The 20,012-nt window shown below is 44.0% G+C and overlaps 1 protein-coding gene across 4 annotated transcripts in view; it reads right to left on the bottom strand.

Annotated features, from left to right (window-relative positions):
- Positions 1-12,599: 12,599 nt before the first annotated feature.
- Positions 12,600-20,012, bottom strand: part of LOC118405884 (gastrula zinc finger protein XlCGF57.1-like) — a 49,464-nt gene continuing 42,051 nt past the window's right edge. For 3 of the 4 annotated variants that reach the window (XM_035805706.1, XM_035805704.1, XM_035805705.1), the window contains one exon: positions 12,600-14,310. In XM_035805706.1, coding sequence (XP_035661599.1) covers positions 12,635-14,065 — 1,431 coding nt within the window. In that variant the 5' untranslated portion in view covers positions 14,066-14,310 and the 3' untranslated portion in view covers positions 12,600-12,634. Of the gene's footprint in view, positions 14,311-16,007; positions 16,142-20,012 lie in introns of those variants that run through there. The other variant, XM_035805703.1, reaches the window with a different exon arrangement.

Below are 20,012 nucleotides of genomic sequence, written 5' to 3'. Positions count from 1 at the left end.
TTGGGATTTCAAAACGTTGTCTGCAACAATCGTAGCTTCTTGCAAGAACTGAAACACAGAAATGCTGCTGCAGTACCACAGAAAGGCACTAGAAGGCCAATTATCGAACTTGACCTTTTGTTTTCAAATCAACCCACCTACTAAATATGACGATGCTCCTATGGCTTCATATTTGAATCGCTTTGTTAATTTGCCCTTCTTCGTGAGGCACACAACACCGTTTTATTCAGAGAATATGATTGGATTGTCCACGTAAAAAATATTCTCAACTACCACTGTTTTGGACACATATGGCTGAACCCGAGGTCATACCACGTTGATACAATCACCACTCAGCTACAACAACGTTTACAAGATGTATACGTGCAAAATTGGCATTCCTCTTATCGAAACAGTTCCAAACTCTCCTGTCTTTCTACATTGAACAAGCTTTACATGTATGAAAATCTCAACCATAAAGAGCCTTGACGTTCGTAGGGCAATCACACAACTCAGAATTGGCTGTCATAGACTAGATATAGAAACCGGGAGATTACAAAAATTCTTATCGACCAGAGGGTTTGTCCATTCTGTCCAGAGCTAATTGAAGACGGATATCACTTTATTTGTTAATTTATTATTGTATGTCGCAAATATTCTGATATTCGCAATGCTGTCATTTTATACACAATGATTCATCTTAATGGACCTGAAGTGCAAATTGAAATACATGATAGCATGTGGCAACCCATGCATGCCAGAAATAGGAAAATATATCAAAGAATATTTAGACGTTAAAAATTCCTCTAATGATTGTAAAAAAAAAACTAATCCCATACTACACACTCCTGTATTAGTTAGATAAGCTATAGAACTGTAGTTATGTAGATGCCATACTTTGTACCTTGTACAATTGTTGTGCAATAATGTTGTTTATAAACACACACACACACACAGACAAACACACACACACACACACACATGCATACCAGTCCCGCTGCAGCACCACTGGAAGGAGCTATGGTGCCCATAATCGAACTTGACCTTGGTCTTCTCAATTCAAACCTACCTACCGAATATCAAGAATACCCATCGACAACTTCCCACGACTCAAAAAGTAACATTCCTGGTCAATGTGATTAAAACAGACACACACACACACACACACACACACACACACACACACACACACACACACACACACACACACACAGACACACACACACACACACAGAGACACAAACAGACCCTGTGTCTCCTTCTGTTCGCCCAGCCTGTTCCGGATTGGAGAGGACGGTCTGTACGGACGGGGACTGTGACGTGCATGAGGTGATCTGTGACGGGATAGTGGACTGTGACGATGGGAGCGATGAACAAAACTGCGGTAAGGCACGAACCAAGAAGGGGTCAGCAGGGTTGGCGTGAAGCAGACAAAAGTTGTACCGGAATGGTCTGGAAGAAACAAACTTTAACACAGACCAGTTATGTGCATGGAATAACAGCTGCATTCTACGCAGATGAACTTGAATGCAAGTTTTTAGACTTTTCCCACGACGTTCTGTCTTTTTTAATATCTAGATGAAGAGATGTGTCCGAACGGAGCCACCATCAGTAAGGCACTCGTGTGTGACGGCAATGACGACTGTGGAGACAACACAGACGAGCAGAACTGCTGTGAGTATCGACACAGTCTTCTTATCTTCCCTTCCCTTCTCCTTGCTTGTAAAGCTGTTGTTTAATGAATAAATTTAAAACTCTCTGATTTTCATGAATTTTCTGAATTTCATCATCATCATGGGCAAACACTACAATATTCACGGCAATGCAGGTTTGATGTTTCTACTTGTGTTTGCTACAGGCGAGCGGCGGGGCAGGGTGGACTGCAGCAGAGGAGAAGGTAAGTCTTTACTCTCACTGCAAAGCTGAAATAATTTACTGCAAGTCACCACAAAACAAGGCTTTAAAAACCTCTCAAGCGTTTTGGGTTCCTGTATTGAACTGTGATGACGGATACTAGTATTTTCTATCCCTCAGGTGCCTCTGCCTGCGACAACGGCGCCCTGTTCCACCCGGCTACTCGCTGTAACGGTAAAGACGACTGTGGGGACAATAGTGATGAGAGGAACTGTGGTGAGACAGTGTTTTACTTTCCGCTTGCTCTAAAGAATTTGCTACTCTCTGTTCGATAGATAGATTCAACTACATTCTGGGAGGCGATAATCCACATTGTGTACAAGTAGGCAAATATATCCACGATTGTTTATACCGTAGAACCAATAGTGTAAATGACATGCTAGAGCAGCTAGACCCTTTATGTTGATGTATCCATATATAGATATCCATATATATGTGTTTAGTTGTACTGTAAGTAGTTGTTATACATGTAGACCTTACGAAAGTCGCTGTACTTTTGTCGTGTCAATAAAGATTGTAATAATCCCATCAAATGTGCAGAGCACTGAATTATTCATCAGGAAGGGTACAGTGGCCTCTAACGACACAAGGTTCCCTCAGAATATTTGGGAGCTAAACATAAGGACGCCAGTTGCTAGCAATGATTTTTCCCATCTCATGTTTCCATCAAGCTATAGGCCTAGGTTGGTACTTAGTTTAGCTGTAGGGCTATAGTAGGGAGTTTAAGTTTACAACAATCAACCACGCCCAGACTTCCTGTGCCTGCTGGTAAGAATGTACAGTCCTTTCGTGCGCAGCGTTTACGATGTAACCACGTTTTATGTCCGCAGACTGTTACTATCTACATGACAGAGGGACGAGCTACAGGGGCCTTGCTAACCGGAGCGACTCGTGTCAGTTCTGGACATATCAGTACCCTCACCCCCATAACCACACTCCCCAGGCCTACCCACGGGCAGGGCTGGAGCGGAACTACTGCCGGAACCCGGACGGGAAGGACAGGCCGTGGTGCTACACAAACAACCCGCTCATCAGGTGGATGTACTGCGAGGAGGTCTTCGCATGTGACGGTAACTTCAACTTTTTGTATCTTCAACGAAAGCTTAAAGACTTACAGTCCATCCCCTTGTTTTACCTCCATGATAGACGGAGGTATGGTTTTTGGTCCGTCTCTGTGTTTGTGTGTTTGTTTACATGGTTGTGTATCCGGATATTTGTGCTCAGCACAGCTGAAGAGCCTCTGGACTGTGGTGATATTTCTTGGGTGGGTAAACGAAGGTCAAAATCAATTATAGACTGACCTTGGCATTGCAGCAGAACTTTCGGTTTTTGTATCTTCTGTCCTGACATGGTTTTCTGTTCTCAGCTCCACCGACGAGGTGCTTCTACACAGTGGATAGGGGGAGGAGCTATGCGGGACAGATTAACAGGTGAGCGGATAGGGCGAGGGGCTATGCGGGACAGATTAACAGGTGAGCGGATAGGGGGAGGGGCTATGCAGGACAGATTAACAGGTGAGCGGATAGGGGGAGGAGCTATGCAGGACAGATTAACAGGTGAGCGGATAGGGGGAGGGGCTATGCAGGACAGATTAACAGGTGAGCGGATAGGGGGAGGAGCTATGCGGGACAGATTAACAGGTGAGCGGATAGGGCGAGGGGCTATGCGGGACAGATTAACAGGTGAGCGGATAGGGGGAGGGGCTATGCGGGACAGATTAACAGGTGAGCGGATAGGGGGAGGGGCTATGCGGGACAGATTAACAGGTGAGCGGATAGGGGGAGGGGCTATGCGGGACAGATTAACAGGTGAGCGGGGGAGGAGATATACAGGACAGATTAACAGGTGAGCGGATAGGGGGAGGAGCTATGCAGGACAGATTAACAGGTGAGCGGATAAGGGGAGGAGCTATGCGGGACAGATTAACAGGTGAGATTACCTAACACAGCGGATAGGGGGAGGAGCTATGCGGGACAGATTAACAGGTGAGCGGGGGAGGAGCTATGCAGGACAGGGGGAGGAGTTATGCCTCCCAGTCCCCCCATAGCCATCCCCACACACCACAGGCTCTTAACACATTTAACACCATACCGTATGTCTATCCAGGGCAGGAGACCGGGTGTGTCAAAGATGGGACTCTCAGTCCCCCCACAGCCATCCCCACACACCACAGGCTCTTTACACGTTTATATACCATATTTCTGTACAGGGTAGGAGACCGGGTGTGTCAGAGATGGGACTCCCAGTCCCCACACAGCCATCCCCACACACCACAGGCTCTTTACACGTTTAAATACCGTATATCTGTACAGGGCAGGAGACCGGGTGTGTCAGAGATGGGACTCCCAGTCCCCCCACTGACATCCTCACACACCACAGGCTCTTTACACGTTTAAATACCGTACATCTGTACAGAGTAGGAGACCGGGTGTGTCAGAGATGGGACTCCCAGTCCCCCCACAGCCATCCCCACACACCACAGGCTCTTTACACGTTAACATACCGTATATCTGTACAGGGCAGGAGACCTGGTGTGTCAGAGATGGGACTCCCAGTCTCCCCACAGCCATCCCTACACACCACAGGCTCATCCTGATGCAGGCCTGGAGGAGAACTTCTGCCGTAACCCTGACAACAAGGAGCGGCCCTGGTGCTACACCACGGACGGGACGCAAAGTTGGGACTACTGCAACGTGATGGAATGTGCTGGTTAGTATATCTAAAGTTATGATTTATTCTCAGTACTCAAGTTTTAAGTAGAGATTTGTAAATACATATCTTGAATGCCGTGATCCTAAAGAAATAGCCAAACAGACTTAGTCTGTTTCGTCGAAGGATCCTAGCCTGGTACCCGCATTTATATAGCCACCTTGTCCCTTCTTCTTCTTACTCTTATCTATAAGAGGTCAAAAGAGTCAGCAGCTTTCAAAGATCATAGAAAACATGTTCCTCGTGGAAGATTTACCTCATGTTGAAATCGGTTACGGAAAAATGGAGTGTTCGCGGTAGTGCCATACACTGTAGTCACATACTGTAATGGAAAAAATGTTCACGGTGGTTTTAAGTTCGCGGTAAGACTGCCTCGCGAAAACCGCGAACATAAAACCACTCGAACATTTACAGTATAAGTTCTAACTTAACACCTCGACTACAAGTCTAGACTATCTAGACCAGGCTTGTTACCACTGTCTTACCAAAGAGAGATGTCTGATGTTGTGGTTTTCGTTAAGTCCCATGCAAAGGTATATGATTCAGATCTAGCCAGGTTAGCTGCATTCCCTTCAAGAACGCCACGTAGTTTAAGGGCACACATGTTAGTCCCTCAGAGAGTAAGATCATGTTCATTCGCCTTCTCATTTACACCACGACTTATCACAATTTGGAACAAACTTCCCGTTGAAACCAGAGGGCTGGGAGCTTCAGACACAAGCCCGTCCGATGTGTCTGCCTTTAAACGAAAACTATCTACATTTAAGCAAAACCGATTCCGACAAAACTTCAAGCTAGAGCAGGCTTGCACATGGTCACTAGCATGCTGTTGCGCCTCTTGCATTGCCACAAGGCCACGATAATTTGCCCTTTATTATGACTACATGTATATCTATTTCATATATTTGGACTCAATAATGTATGTGTGTTGTAAAGTTGATTTATCCTGATTTGAACTTTACATTGATTATGATATTTGTTCTTGTATTTATGTGTATTATCATTTGATGTATCATTGTTATGTTTTAGGTAGGGCGGCTTCGAAAAGGTGTCCTTTGACACCTGTTCCGCCATACCCTCCATTGTCAGTGTGGAGAATCCAAATAAATAAATAAATGTATAAATAAATAAACTATTACACTCAGCGGTGACAAAAGATATCCTGACTTAACTGCAAAGCATGCGTCAACAATCGTAAGGTTAAAAAAAAAGCAGTGAAGTTTTTTCTGCAACGACAGCCAGTTTTTCGCTGGTTTTTCCCCTCAGATCCTCTCTCATTGGACTTTATCGGCCAGGACTGCAAAGAAGCCTATACCTGTGGTGAACTACTTTTCCGCGAAGATAGACTGTGCTATTGTGACAGCGACTGCAGCTTTTTCGGCGACTGTTGTCAGGACTTCGAGTAAGCATCTCTTTACGCATATATGCATGAGCTGACAAACGAGCATGTCACAGTTGCCGGTTACGATGGTGATGGAGGCTACTATGACTGGTTTCTATGGTGAAAAAGGTTCATGGCCTCGTATTTATATCCTTTGCAAAACATATAAGAAAAATACAAGCGGCATTTTTTGCAATTAGACTAATAACTTTACAGAATTGTAGTTTGCCGTGACTAGCGCGAATTAGTCACTTCACTACACCCACTACAGAGAAGACAGCTTTGCTGCAGCGCCCCCTGGCTACCACCACCTGAAGTGGAGCTGTGTGTCCGGATTTCCTGATAGGTGGTCCTATTGGATGATGGCTGACTGCCCTGACGGCTGGACTGATGACGTCACAAGGGATCAGTGCCTGAAACACGTGGATCCCTTCAACCCAGGTGATCTGGTTTACCGGATGCCCGTGGTAGACACTTCAACACGTGCAGTCCCCTACAGAAACATATTCTGTGCAATGTGTAACAACGTGTCTTTAACAGACGTAACCTTATGGGACTCCAAAGTGGAGTGTTCAGGACTGATTAATCTGTTCTCACACACAGCTAAAGGCTCACAAGCGTACTACAGCATCACTGATAGTAAGAAAGATTGCACTGGAACGAACAAGGTAATGTTCATCCCTTCAGGAGAGTCATATGGTCGACGATGTGTCCAGACTGATGTTTCCCATGAGAGTTGTAATGTTACTGCCTGTAGGTCCTATAGTTATCCTATAGGCATCGGACATAAGATATACAGAAATGTCCACTGTGCTCTTTGTGAAGGACTCTCTCTTACGGCAACCACACATTTATGGTGTAATAATACTAAGGGTAGCGGTAGTTTTGCTGGAAGTTGCGGGTTTATAGACTGTGTCGAAAGATTATCACTAACTAATCTGTTCAACTTTAACGCCGATGTGAGTGATGGAAACAGTCCCATTCATTGTCCCTCCGACACTGTATACGATCCCTTCACAGACACATGCCGGCTCTTCTCGTCCTCCCGTAGAACTCACGGTTTATCAAACAAAACTATCCCCTCACAAAACTGCAGCGAAACCGCTCTAACGTTCACAGCGGAAGAGTTCCGTATCCTTCCCAATGGCAGCGTCCACCTGTTGAGTTCTAACGTGTCCTGCCCAGCTGAGCAGGTGGCCATTCTGAACACAACAGCATCGATCTGCGGGGAGTGCGTACTGCAGCACTTCTCGAACAACACACAGGATCACACACCGCCAACCCACATTCGGGACCCATACCAGGGGTGGTTAACCCTGGGTCTTGTGATAGTGTCTGCAGTAGCAGTGATTGTTTTCGCGGTCTACTCAGTTCGGTCTGGCCAGTGGGAAAAAGTCGCGGAAAAGCTGAAGGTTCAGATGATGGCATGCGTGGCATTTGCTGAAGCCATGTTTGTGGTACGTGTGTGGGTGCCTCTCGGAGTGGGCTGTGCAGTGTTCGCGATACTTCTGCACTACTTCCTGCTGACCATCTTCACATCTGTAAACGCGCTTGCTATTGATATCTTTCTTACGTTTGGTGACGGTTTAGAAAGAGCAAAACTGTACCAGTACCGCTTGTACACCTGTCTGGTGCCGGTACCTGTAGTAGTAGTGACAATGATCGTGGAGTTCGGTAGTTCTGTCAGGGTGGGTTACGGAGAGAACTGTTGGATCGGCAATCCGGTAGCCAGTCTGGTGGCTTTCGGAATTCCTGTCCTCTGTGCCCTTCTGGTTAATACCGTCTTGGTCACTTTTGCCCTGCTGGCCATACGGAAGTCGTTTAAGATAGCCAATGCTGCTTTGTCGCGCTCAGAGAGCAGCAAGGCCTGGGTCTACATACGTATCTCCTTTCTGATGGGGTTCACCTGGATTCTCGGCTTCATCTATCCTTACACCAACAGTAGAGTTATCGAGTATATCTTTATTGTGCTGAACGCTTCTCAGGGCCTTCTATTGGCCCTGATACTGACAATAACGTCAGAGGTGGTGCAGAAATGGAGGTCTGCGATCAGAGCACGCTTGAGTCTGGCCGAACCAAATCAGGACGGTGGACGAACCACCACCACTGGTACCAGCCGGGCAACCATTGGAGGGAGAACTGGGATGGCGGCATCTGGAACCGACTCAGCTACAGACATACCCATGACAACTCTCACTGATGTCGAGGAGAACAGGACGCGACTTCAGCCAGGAAAAGAGCGAACCTCCGCACCCAAGGCCCGGCGGGTCACCGGAGGACGAGCTGTCGCTGCTGGCAGGCGGCAGAGCATCGGAGGAGAATCTCAGGTAAAGGCAGGTGGACCAGGCTTTGCGGAGAAGATCCCCATGACAACTTTTGCCGTTGTGCACGTCGAAGAGAGCACCACAGTTGAAACTGAGGTAAAGGTAGGTGGAACCGGCTCTGCGGAAGAAATTCCCATGGCAACTGCCTCCGTTGTGGAGGAGGCTAGGGCACGCCTTCAGACTCATCAGGGCAGTGGAGGAACCGCCGCAGCCTGCTATAAGCAGACCACCGCAGGTGAAACTGTCTCTGCTGCAGACGTGTCCCTGACAACTCTCACTGATGTGAAGAGGAACATGGTTCATCCTTACAATGGAGGACATCCCTCTGCCGGCAACCAGCAGACCACCGAAGAAGAACCTGAGGCAGCAGCAGGTGGAACCGACTCTGATATAAACACACCCATGGCAACTTTGGCTAATGCGGAGAAGTAATCTCCAAGCGGATCTAACGGTGGCAAGGCAGTATCCAACGGGCCAGTTGGGTACTGTTTGGGCCCTTGAGTGGTCTGGAGACTAGAGAAGAGAAGGGCTAAAGACAGGCGTTCTGTAGTTTCCAGAGGAAGACGAAGAGGAGACAAGTTTCTTCTTTCAACAACAACAACAACAATGACAATAGCAACATCCCTATTGCAACAGGAATCATCCTTCATAGCCCAAGTAGTGTATGGCATGCGCAACAAAGAGCACTCAACGATGACATTACTCCCTACGACCCTGCTAGCCTCACAGACAATAATGCAGTATTGAATGATATATGGCAACGCAGCATTGTGGATAAAGGTAATTGAGGAGGCACACAGACGGACATGCAGACCCAAACACAGATATCCACGCGCAAAAAGAAAACCTCGAATACACTCACGAGTAAAAAAAGTTCCCTTTAGCCCGCGGTTGCTGCATGGACAACTCCTATAGCCCACATTGAAATGACATTTGCCTCAAAGAACACTGATACGCAAATTTGCACACAGACACCCACCCACACCCACAGAGAAGGGGGAGACGGCGAGATAGAGTGTGTGTGTGTGTGTGTGTGGGGGGGGGGGCAATAAACGATTCTCCTATTACTTCACTCTCTTGAATCCAATCCTGTGGCTTTACCAACTCTCAATGCATAGATGATTGATTTTTTAAAACTTAATTTTTTGTAGAATAATCATGATACATGTATTGATTTTGCAAAGACCCAGACATAAGATTTGACATCAGGAATTGGACATGAAGCAGTGAATAATAACAAGTTGTAAATAATACTTCAAATGATTTGTGGATGGCTTTTAGTAGGTTTTCTAAGTATCCAAACTGTACAGTATGAAACAGTAGAGATACCAGTAATGAATCATGCATTATAAAAGAAGGTACTCTATCTAAAAATTAATGTTTGTAATGTTTTGCCCTCTACCCTATGTAACCGACAAGGTACATCCAAGCTTATTTTAGCCACATTTATACAATACTGATGATATTCACTAAAATTGGACATGCGAATATCGACTGTGTTAAAAATTCTGTTATCGACTAGAAGTACCAGCATCTATTAATGCTAACTGTAGAAAATGCCTACAAAACTGCCTTGTTACTGAAACCTATTCTGACATGTAACTTTATGCCAGTAATGGTCTGTATGAGAAGTGCATGTACAACTGTCATGGTATTTGGCAACCAGACGGAACATGTGAACAAATACTATTAAAAGTTTCCAACTGAAATAGTCCAAATGATTTACACCATACACACAACTGTAAATAATACGGTACAAGGGTATAAACCAAAAATCTGTTAATGCATGTTGTAATACACAACATGGCAGGAATTTTAAATAACCCGGAACGCCTCCAATGCATGGTGTTGGTTGTTAAGTGTATAATTCAACATGCTCTTGTATACTGGCAATTATCTCTACGGTAAGCCAAGTGGTGATCTACTATGAAACAAATAATTACTAGGAAAGTATAATTGAGCCATGTAGTCAATAGTTTATAATTAAGGACATTGATTCTCGTTGGGAAAAAAATTGTTGAAAAATAAACTGGTGAAGCATGACGCCACATTGGTTCGACGTTCTTGTATGTTTAGTGTACCTTTAGGGAGGAGTGGTGGAGAAATAGGAGCATTCAGACAAGCTGACCTTATGTGGTTAGGCCACGGCAAGTAAATTTTATGGATGACATCCTATACAGAGTGCAAAAGTAATGAGATAGCGCAAAAAAAAACACAAGATGGGTAAAAAAACAAGATGGCTAAATTTTCAAAATAGACACCATAAATCTCGTAACAAGCTTTGAGGTGACAAAACGTGGCATCACAACTAACAAGGTATCCATTCCTGTATTAAAGAAGTGAACTAGTGTAGTAAAAGTGATACCACTGGTATCACTTGCCAAGCTGGCAACTACATCCATGGCTTCCATATTGGTGCCACTTTTACAACAAGTTTCATTTCTGCAACTATAGTCATGGCTACCTCCCTAGTGTCACTTCTACAAGCATGTTATTAGGCTACAACACAACATGTTTGCCTGTTTTGGTCTATCTGACCATCCCGAAGAGGAACTTTTTTTTTAAATCAGGCAAAAATTAATGAGCGCGCTGATGACATCCATATAATGTACTTGCTGTCGCCTAATGTGGGATGGGGAGATCATCAAAGCACACACATCTCAGTAAAATGTTCACAGGTCGGTTAGATTTGTTGTAACGTCAAATGACTCTTTTCTGTGATTAAAAAACATGGCGTCGGCCAATCACATACTATCAACGGAATTCTATCGATTTGCGAGAATGGTTTCTCTCAACAAACTGTAAAATAAGACGTTACCTCTTCTCCTCCCACTTCTACTCCTGTTTGAAAGACGTCCATTTCAGGTGTTCAAGGTCCTCTTACAAGATGTAAGAGCACTACAAAGCTTGAAGAAATCAACGAAGCTCGACCGGAAATGTTGGAGTTTCGTTGGTAGGGAATGATGGGAAGGAGATCTCATTCCCAAGTCTGATATGTATGGAACCTGATTATCCAAAAGAAAGAGAACAATCAGAAGTAGAGTGAAGGGAAAACTGGAATTCCAAGGCGGTTCCCATGCTATTCATTTGTTCCAGACAAAACTTTGATAAGAATCTTAAATTTCTTAGCTTAAAGTTCAAATGCCTAATATTTCTATAAGTTCAAAGGTCATAATAAAGTTCACAGGTCACAAATTTCTAAAAGTTCAAAGGTTCTGCACTTCTGAAATTCAGATTGTCTTATATATTCTTAAACATCCAAAAAATCAAACATCATATTAAAGTTCAAGTGTATTATATTTCTAAAAGTTTAAAGGTTTTGCCCTTCTACAATTCAGAGGTCTTTGATTTCTAAAAGTTCAAAAGTCTTATATTTCTAAAAGTTACAAAGTCTTATAATCCTTAAAGTTGAAAGGTCATATTAAAGTTCAAAAGTCTTATATTTCTAAAAGTTCAAAGGTTTTCTAAACTTCAGGGATCTTATATTTCTGTGTTCGAGTAACAAGATGCATTCATCAGTTCAGAATCAATACAAAAATTTAACTTGCCATCTTTTTCACTGCAAATATCGAGGTGTTCTTATTATCCTATATTGTTTAGTTAGTAGAGTTTTAAGATTTATTCTGGATTCACCTTTGTTCTGTAGTTTATACTTGGCCATTCAAGATCACTGTACTTTTTGTCGTGTCAATAAAAATTGTATGATCTTGTATCTTTCTTTCCACGAAGATGAAACAATTATATTTTCCAGCAAAAGTAATTGAATGATGTGCAAGTTACTTAGCTGTTATCATATTCATGAAATTTCTGGAAACAATCTTGATCTTTCAGAGTATAAGATCCCCCTATTCAATACATTCACTGCAGGGCTCGAAATACCACCTGCATATGCAGGTTAGTGCAGGTAAAATTAGAGCAGTGCAGGTATTTCTGATGTCTACCTGCACCTAACCTGCACTGGTCCATGTACTAGGTTTTATACATAAATATCCTATGGTGTAGATGCATGTGGATTGTTATAGCTGCATTGACTGTTACCGCCTATTAAGTATAAAACAATGGTTCCTGAACAATTTCAGTATGATCTATACTTCCTAAATTCAGAGTGATGCAGGTAAAATTTGTCTGGTGCAGGTAATTTTCAATGTTACCTGCACCAGTGCAGGTATGCAGAAAAAGAGGATTTCAAGCCCTGATTCAGCAGAAGCAACACACAGTATCTTATTTGCAATTTGCTTCTCTTCAACACAAATACAATTACAAAGCAATTTCTTACTCTAAGAGAAGACAAGGAATGAGGTCAAAGTTTGTCATTTCTTCACTTTCTTCAAGCTGTCAGACTGTCATTTTTGCCCATGGTATGTTTTTTCATGTGCCTGTCTAAATGAAACTTCAGGGCTGCGGAGTAGTCGCACTGGTCACACTTGTGGGGCTTCGTGTGTGTGGCCATGTGCTGGTTCAAGCCACCCTTCACTGCTGCCTTAAAACCGCACACCTCACACATGTACGGCTTCTCACCGGCGTGTCTAAACATGTGATCAGCCAAGTGGGCTTTTTGGGTTGTGAAAAAGTCGCATTTCTCACATTGGAAAGGCTTCTCGCCTGTGTGTTTAGTCATGTGGTCTTTCAGACAGCGTTTATGTGCCGTCGCAAAGCCGCATACATCACATTTGTAAGGTTTCTCACCAGTGTGAGTTGCCATGTGACGATTCAGAAGGCTCCTATGCGCTGTAGAATAGTCACAATGTTCACATTTGTGCGGTTTGTCACCGGTGTGTTTAGCCATGTGGCGTTTCAAGTTTTGTTTTTCTGCTGTGGAAAAGTCACAGTGTTCACAGCGAAAAGGTTTCTCCCCAGTGTGGTTGGCCATGTGCAGTTTCAAACGATACATTTGTGCTGTAGAATAATCACACAGTTCACACTTGTGTGGCTTCTCGCTAGTGTGAGTGACCATGTGACTTTTTAACCATGACTTTGATGCACTAGCATAATCACAGACTTTACATTTATATGGCTTCTCCCCAGTGTGTTTAGCCATGTGCAGCTTTAACTGGCCTTTTTGTCTGGAGGCATAACTGCACAACTCACAACTGTAAGGTTTCTCTCCTGTGTGGGTCGTCATGTGAAGCTTTAAGCTCTTTTTGGTTACTGAAGAAAAGTCGCACAGTGTGCATTTGTGCGGCCTGTTGTTGCTGTGTTTAGCCATGACGTGCTCTTTCAGGTGACCAGACTGTTGAGCAGAAAACTCACAAAACTGGCACTGATAGGCCCTCTCCCCGCCGTGTATCGTCCGGATGTGAACGAAAAGACCGCTTTTCCTTGACGTGGAAAAGTCACAGTGGCCACAGTTGTAAGGTCTCTCACCGGTGTGCACAGACAGGACGTGCTGTTTCAGTTCATGTTTCCGTGCTGCAGAATAGTCACACTGTTCGCACATGAAGGGTTTCTCACCGGTGTGGGTCCTGATGTGGTTTGTCATATCTGGTTTATTTATCGTAACATACTCGCAGTGCAGACAGCTGTGTTTCTTTGGCTCCTTTTTAACCTTAATTTTAGGTTGTGTGTGTTTCAACATGTGTCTTTTTAAAGCTCCCTTTTGGGTTGCGGAATAGTCACAGTAGCCACAGTGGTAAGGTCTCTCACCGGTGTGCACAGCCCGGATGTGCTGTTTAAGGGTAGCCGTCTGCGCTGCCGAATAGTCACACTGCTGGCACCGGAATGGTCTCTCACCAGTGTGTGTCATGATGTGTTGCGTCATCGTCAGTTTGGTGTCTGTTTCATACAGTCGCAGTGCGGACAACTGTGTCTCTTCCGCTTCTTTTCACTCTTGGTTTCACCAGCATGACCTTTTAGATTGCGCCTCTTTGACGTAAAAGATGCTTGCTGTGGTCTCTCACCACTGTGAATCTCTAGTTGCTGTTCCCCTGTCCCTCCGTTGTGAGTTTCTGCACAGCTGGGCTCCTCATCCGACTCTAGATGCTCATCTCCAGTCGCCTCCATCATCTGATTTTAAAGATTTTAGAGAACAGTCAATAAGGAGGTTCATGGTTCCAACTGGGCATGCTCAGCACAGATGCATGGTGGGTAATATGTCAAAGGTCAAGGCCCTTGATAAGTTGATACATAATCAAAACCCATCAGGACATGTAAGTAACAAGCATGATGTAGACAAGACATATTTACAAGCCTGGGGCCTCACCTTTGATAGATTACCCAGGATGCTTTGTGCAACGCATCCGCAATGAGAATACTGTAAATGCAGAAACTTTTGCGGTGGTTTAATGCTCGCGGTTTTTGCGGTGGCCGCTTCACCGCGAACTTAAAACCAACGCAAACATCTCTCCATAGCAGTAACAGACTACAGTGCATGGTGCTGCTGCAAACTTAAAAACCACCGCAAAAAGTCCTTTTTCCCGCTATTGCAAAATCAAATCCCCACGATCATAAATGCATTTACAGTAATCTCTTTTACCGGCAACAGGAATCCTGGGTAATATGTCAAAGGTGAAGGCCTATCATAAGTAAACAGTATCGATCATTGTAAAGATTTGCATGACAATGTCTGGAATATTACGGTGCCTACAAAATGGCACACTATTTATGGGCGACCCCTGAGGACAAAAGTAAGTCGGGCACAAAATAGGGCATTGCAGTTCTTGAACTTGAAGAGCCATAGAAATTTTTCTGTGCAAGCAAGGAGTCGGAAACTGTGGTGGATAGTAGAGGAATACATAAGTTTTGAGGCTGTATGGGTTTGGGTTACGACATTTGTTTGGCTGGGTAGAATTTCGTGCACGAATCCGGTTCCCGCTACTTGTGCAGTATGGTGACCTCCACTGGGGATCATTTCAAAGTGTTCTTTCTGAGAAAATGAGCGGACAAACTTAAGCTCATTTTCACATATTTTGTAGATTCTACCCTGAACTCCAACATATTGAATTCTTGTTAATTACTTTTGCACCCTGGTATATTTTTTGAGTCGTCGAACCACCTCACTTTAGGGTCCTTAACCATGTAAATCCCCATAGGCGAAAAACTGTGTTCTGCTACCTTAACGTTCATCGGGCCCTCACCTCACCACCAGAACTCCTGTCACTCGCACATGCATAGTGAACTCAACGAAAGAGATTATGCCTTATGGACTCTCTGTATAGATTTAATCATCAATGTTGATACGTTGGTGTATTACACCAAAGGGCAGTTATACCGGCTATATAGATACAGATACGGATATAGGTTACCCAATGGATATTTACAGGTGAACTAGCGTTAGATATAGAATAAAGAATGATTGCAATTTTGCAAAGAAATTGCAAGCTACACTCTGACCAAAGTACTAGTAGGCTGTACCTGCTTGTACAAACGCAAACTCAGCCGTGACCTTTAAAGTGCCAAACACCGTGTGCAGTGCATCCATCCGCCAAAAGTAGTATCTCCGCCCCCCTCCCCCTTCCCGATCTCCAAGCTAAGCAGATCGCGGATGAATCGGACTACGGAAAGTTCTCTCTAATTTGCACCCATAAACAACCCTTTCTCTCGCAGGTGACCAGAACTAAGACAAAATGCAACACTAGAGAGAAGCGAAGAAACGCAGAAAAGACCAACAAAACCCCGACATATTCATCTGGAGATAAATCTCAGATCACTCCACCTCCATCTTTATCGTGCGGAGAATTCGAGAAAAGAAAGTTCTTGCTCACCTTTACTCACGACTCTGGGTTCCACAAGACCTTTGTCTTGAGCTCTAAGAAGTCTGTCTTTTCGTAATGTATAATTCTGTGATGATCCTGAGACCAGAATAAATACAGACAAGGAGACTTCCAATGTGTTGCAAAGTCAGGCGCACGGTCCCAGGATAGCGGTCCCTTGGTGTCAAAGGTCAGATGGCAAAGGTCACAGGCTCAACGACCTCATTACCCACATCAAATACATGTATAACGAAAACATATTCTAGCGAAATAAAGCTACGCAGTTTTTGATCAAAGGTATCCAATAGTCTGAAAACGAGCATTTGCTATCTTTCATAGCAGGCTTCAGGGTTGGGCGTTTTTGTTGCTTATCATAATCTATAATAACAACCAAGGACGTCCGGATTGCTGTAGCCTCACGAAGCTTTCCACGAAATCGTCTTCCGGGAGGGACGTAAAACGGGGGTCCCGTGCTCGAGGAGGTGCCTCGACCACGTTAATCAGCCTCATTACTCATCATGGGTACCTACTGGCTGGCAAAATACACTTGGTGATTATTATTATTATTATTATTATAATAAGGACTGCGTATTAGGCCCCAACGTCTCCAACCAGGACCTACTAGAAGCTAATGAGAAGGCCGACCTGGCTGCAGCACTGGCACGGAACGATATGATGATGATCATAATCTATTTTATGGACAAATAATAGAGGCTTTTAGATGCACAACCTATTTGCCAGTGTATTTTGTGCAATTGTCCGGATGGTGCAATAATGCGAAGTTATCCGGCATGACCGCACCCGTTTGGGATTCCGTGCAGTTAACAGAAGTGTGCGTTAATCCGTTGTGCAATTATCTGGCTTAACTACTGTAGTAGTGACACCCTCAAGCCAACTGTACACACTCACGCCAACTCTTCAGAAAATATGCTGCATAGTTCCCCTTTTATAACACTTTATTCAAGCCCACATCAACTATCTGATTTATGATTGTAAAAGTCAAGTCTATATCTTATAGTGCAGATTGTGGGGAAGCTTGAAGCGCCGTCTGGCGCCGCTTTGGGTACTGCAGCTCCAGCACACCTGCCTCATGATTAGCATAACAAAGGCTGTCGGGAGTCGCCGTCACGTCACCAACCCGGAAGTGAGGTACGGTTGAAAAGAGGAACTTATTTTCACCATCGACTTGTCCGGGCCAAGAGAAGTTCGAAATCTCCCCCAAGAACACCTTAAGGTAAGTCAGAGAAGTACCTTGAGAAGTCTTATGTAAGGTTCTTTCTTAATTTCAGAGAGATTTGACTACTGTAACTCGCGGTAAGAGCAGAACGTCCCACTAAAAGCTCCTTAAGGGCGAAACTTAAAATCACGTACCACACAGTATCTTAAATTTCAGTCTTGAACAGCAATTCCCACCTAAGGTTTCTGTAAGTTGTTAATCATGTAGCAGTAACAGAACTTTTCCTTGGGCTGGACCCAGTTTATCAAAGAAATTTGAGGTCAAAGTGAGATATTTCCTTTGTGCGTGCATGTCCGTGGCCCGCTTCATAGCCACCCCCCCCCCCCGGGTCCTTAGTACTCCACATGTGTTCTACATATTCTGTGCAAACCTCTGACTATGTTATAAGGTTGAGCCCTCATGTTACACCCAGGACGGATGAATTGTGTTTCTTTGTTTCTCCATTTAATTGATGACCAAATAGCTAAGACAGAAGATAGGCCACAAGAACTACGGCATTGCAATCAATGCTTCATGCAGTAAAACATAAACGTCACCCTACCCACCCTCCATAACTCACCACAGCTGATTTTACAGTTTGTCTCACTGTGGATATGGTAAAAGTTTTGACACGAATATTTATAGTATCACACAGCTTATGGAGGTGAAATGCTTATCTCATTAATTTATGCAGTATAACATAAGCACCTCCCCCGCCCCATAGGTGTTTTTTTTTCAGTACAAACATTAAACATTGCCATTGACGAGTTTTACTCTTATGTTGTATTTTACATAGATACGTGTCCCGTGTTTACCCGTACTGTTCCTGTATCTTGATTTTTCTCAACCTTTCTTAATACAAGAAACTTTTTCTCTTCGTAAGAAATAACAAGAAAACAGGAAAAAAAAGAAAAAAGATTTTTTGTAGTGTGTATCCAATGTAAGCACTTGTGACCTCCTGACTTTGCACCAAAATGGCGGATACATGTTTGGCGCGTCTGTGTACTTAGTGGTGTATGTTTGAGGAGGGGGGCGTCGTCTGTGTGTTTACTGACGCAGGGCGAGACTAACTGTACACTTGTTGTTACTCGTCCTTGACGACGTGAGTAGGGCAGAAGTTTTTTTACCTCAAGTGACACCAGATATGCGTACGGCTTCATACGGGTAGCACCTGTATTGTTACACCTGTCGGCTCTCGTGGCAACGCACCTGTCAGCCCTAATATAAACCTAAACTTAACTCAAACCTATACAACTTTTTACCGAGTCCAATAGCTATCTATCATTAAATATCGCGATTATATTCTGTCCAGAGCACATCTAAAAAGTGCAATTTCGACTGCAGTACCCTTTGTATTTAAGGAGCCTTATAACACACAGCATCTTAATTTCAGTCTTGAACACGAATTGTCCCCTAAGGGTACTGCAAGGGGTGCTCTTGAGTCACTGACGGACATTTGCAGAGCAGCCATACATGTAGCGTTGTTTACCTCGTCATAGTACCTGCACGCAAGTTCTTGTTTAATGAATTGTAACAAACTGGCCACACACTGGACTTTTGAAAGAGTTTCATACAGTGATATACTTTATTGTCTTCCCTCCTGGACTCTAAGCATCAGATTGAGTTAAGTGTATAAACTTCAGACAATGTTATAATGTTAAGCTCTCATGTTACACCCAGGATGGATGAGTTGTGTTGTGCCGTTTCTCATCAAGACGCTTTAGTGACGACAAAAATATCCAGGCTGTAGAAGGACCACAAGAACTATGACAAAGAAACCAATGGCATTGCTTCTGTGTTTTATGCAGTATAACATAAGCACCTTACTCCCTACTTTCCATAACCTACTACTGGTGTTATCCAGTACAACCGATAAACATAGAGCCAGTTTGTCTCTCACACTGTATTGAAGGTAACTGAATCACAGTGCATTGTTTGCTGCCAACTCCCTCCTGTGTGTACATGTACACAAGTTAGAGTCCATGCGTGACGCCTGCTGTTTCATGGCTACTTTGTTACTCCACTGACGTTCTAGTAAACTTACTAAACAACAGAGACGATATCCACCTTAGGAACACCTGTACAGCTTTTAGAATACTCCGTGTCTCTTTTATCTTGTTCATTTTACAGTATTACAGTACAACCGTTAAACCTAAGTCAGTTTGACTGCCATGTTGTATTTAAGCTAACTGAATCTCAGTGCATTGTTTGCTGCCAACTCCCTCCCGTGTGTACATGTACACAGGGGAGTCCATGCGTGACGCCTGCTGTTTCATGGCTACCTTCTTACTTCACTGACGTTCAAGTAAACTTACTAAATAACAGAGACGATATCCACTTTAGGAACACCTGTGTAGCTTCTAGCATGCTCCCTATCATTTTTATCTTGTTCATTGCACTGTGAACACGAGAGAAAATAGCAGACAGTGTTGTTTACCTTGTCGTGGTACCTGCACCTAACAAAGAACCTGTGACTGTCTGACTTTGTCCCAAAATGGCGGATGAGGCACTACGTTGTAAAACGTTTCCGTGTATTTACTAACGATACAGGTACGACACCTGTAAAATACAGGTACTAGGGACACCTGTATGATCCGTATATCTTGTATTTGGTTCATTTCACTTCCAACACGGATCAAACGAACGGATACAGTGTTGTTTATCTTGTTAAGGTAACCAACAAAGCACCTACGACCTTCTGACCCTGTAACTAAAATGGCGGACGGGGTACTAAATGTCTAATGTTACAGTGTGTTTAACGGTGTATATTTGTGGCGGGGGCGGGGCGGGGCGGGGCGGGG

This window comes from Branchiostoma floridae, chromosome 18 (genome assembly GCF_000003815.2).
Source record: "Branchiostoma floridae strain S238N-H82 chromosome 18, Bfl_VNyyK, whole genome shotgun sequence".
Classification (NCBI taxonomy): Eukaryota; Metazoa; Chordata; class Leptocardii; order Amphioxiformes; family Branchiostomatidae; genus Branchiostoma; species Branchiostoma floridae.
Note: the sequence above shows the minus strand (reverse complement) of the source record. Positions and strands in the feature narration are given on the sequence as shown.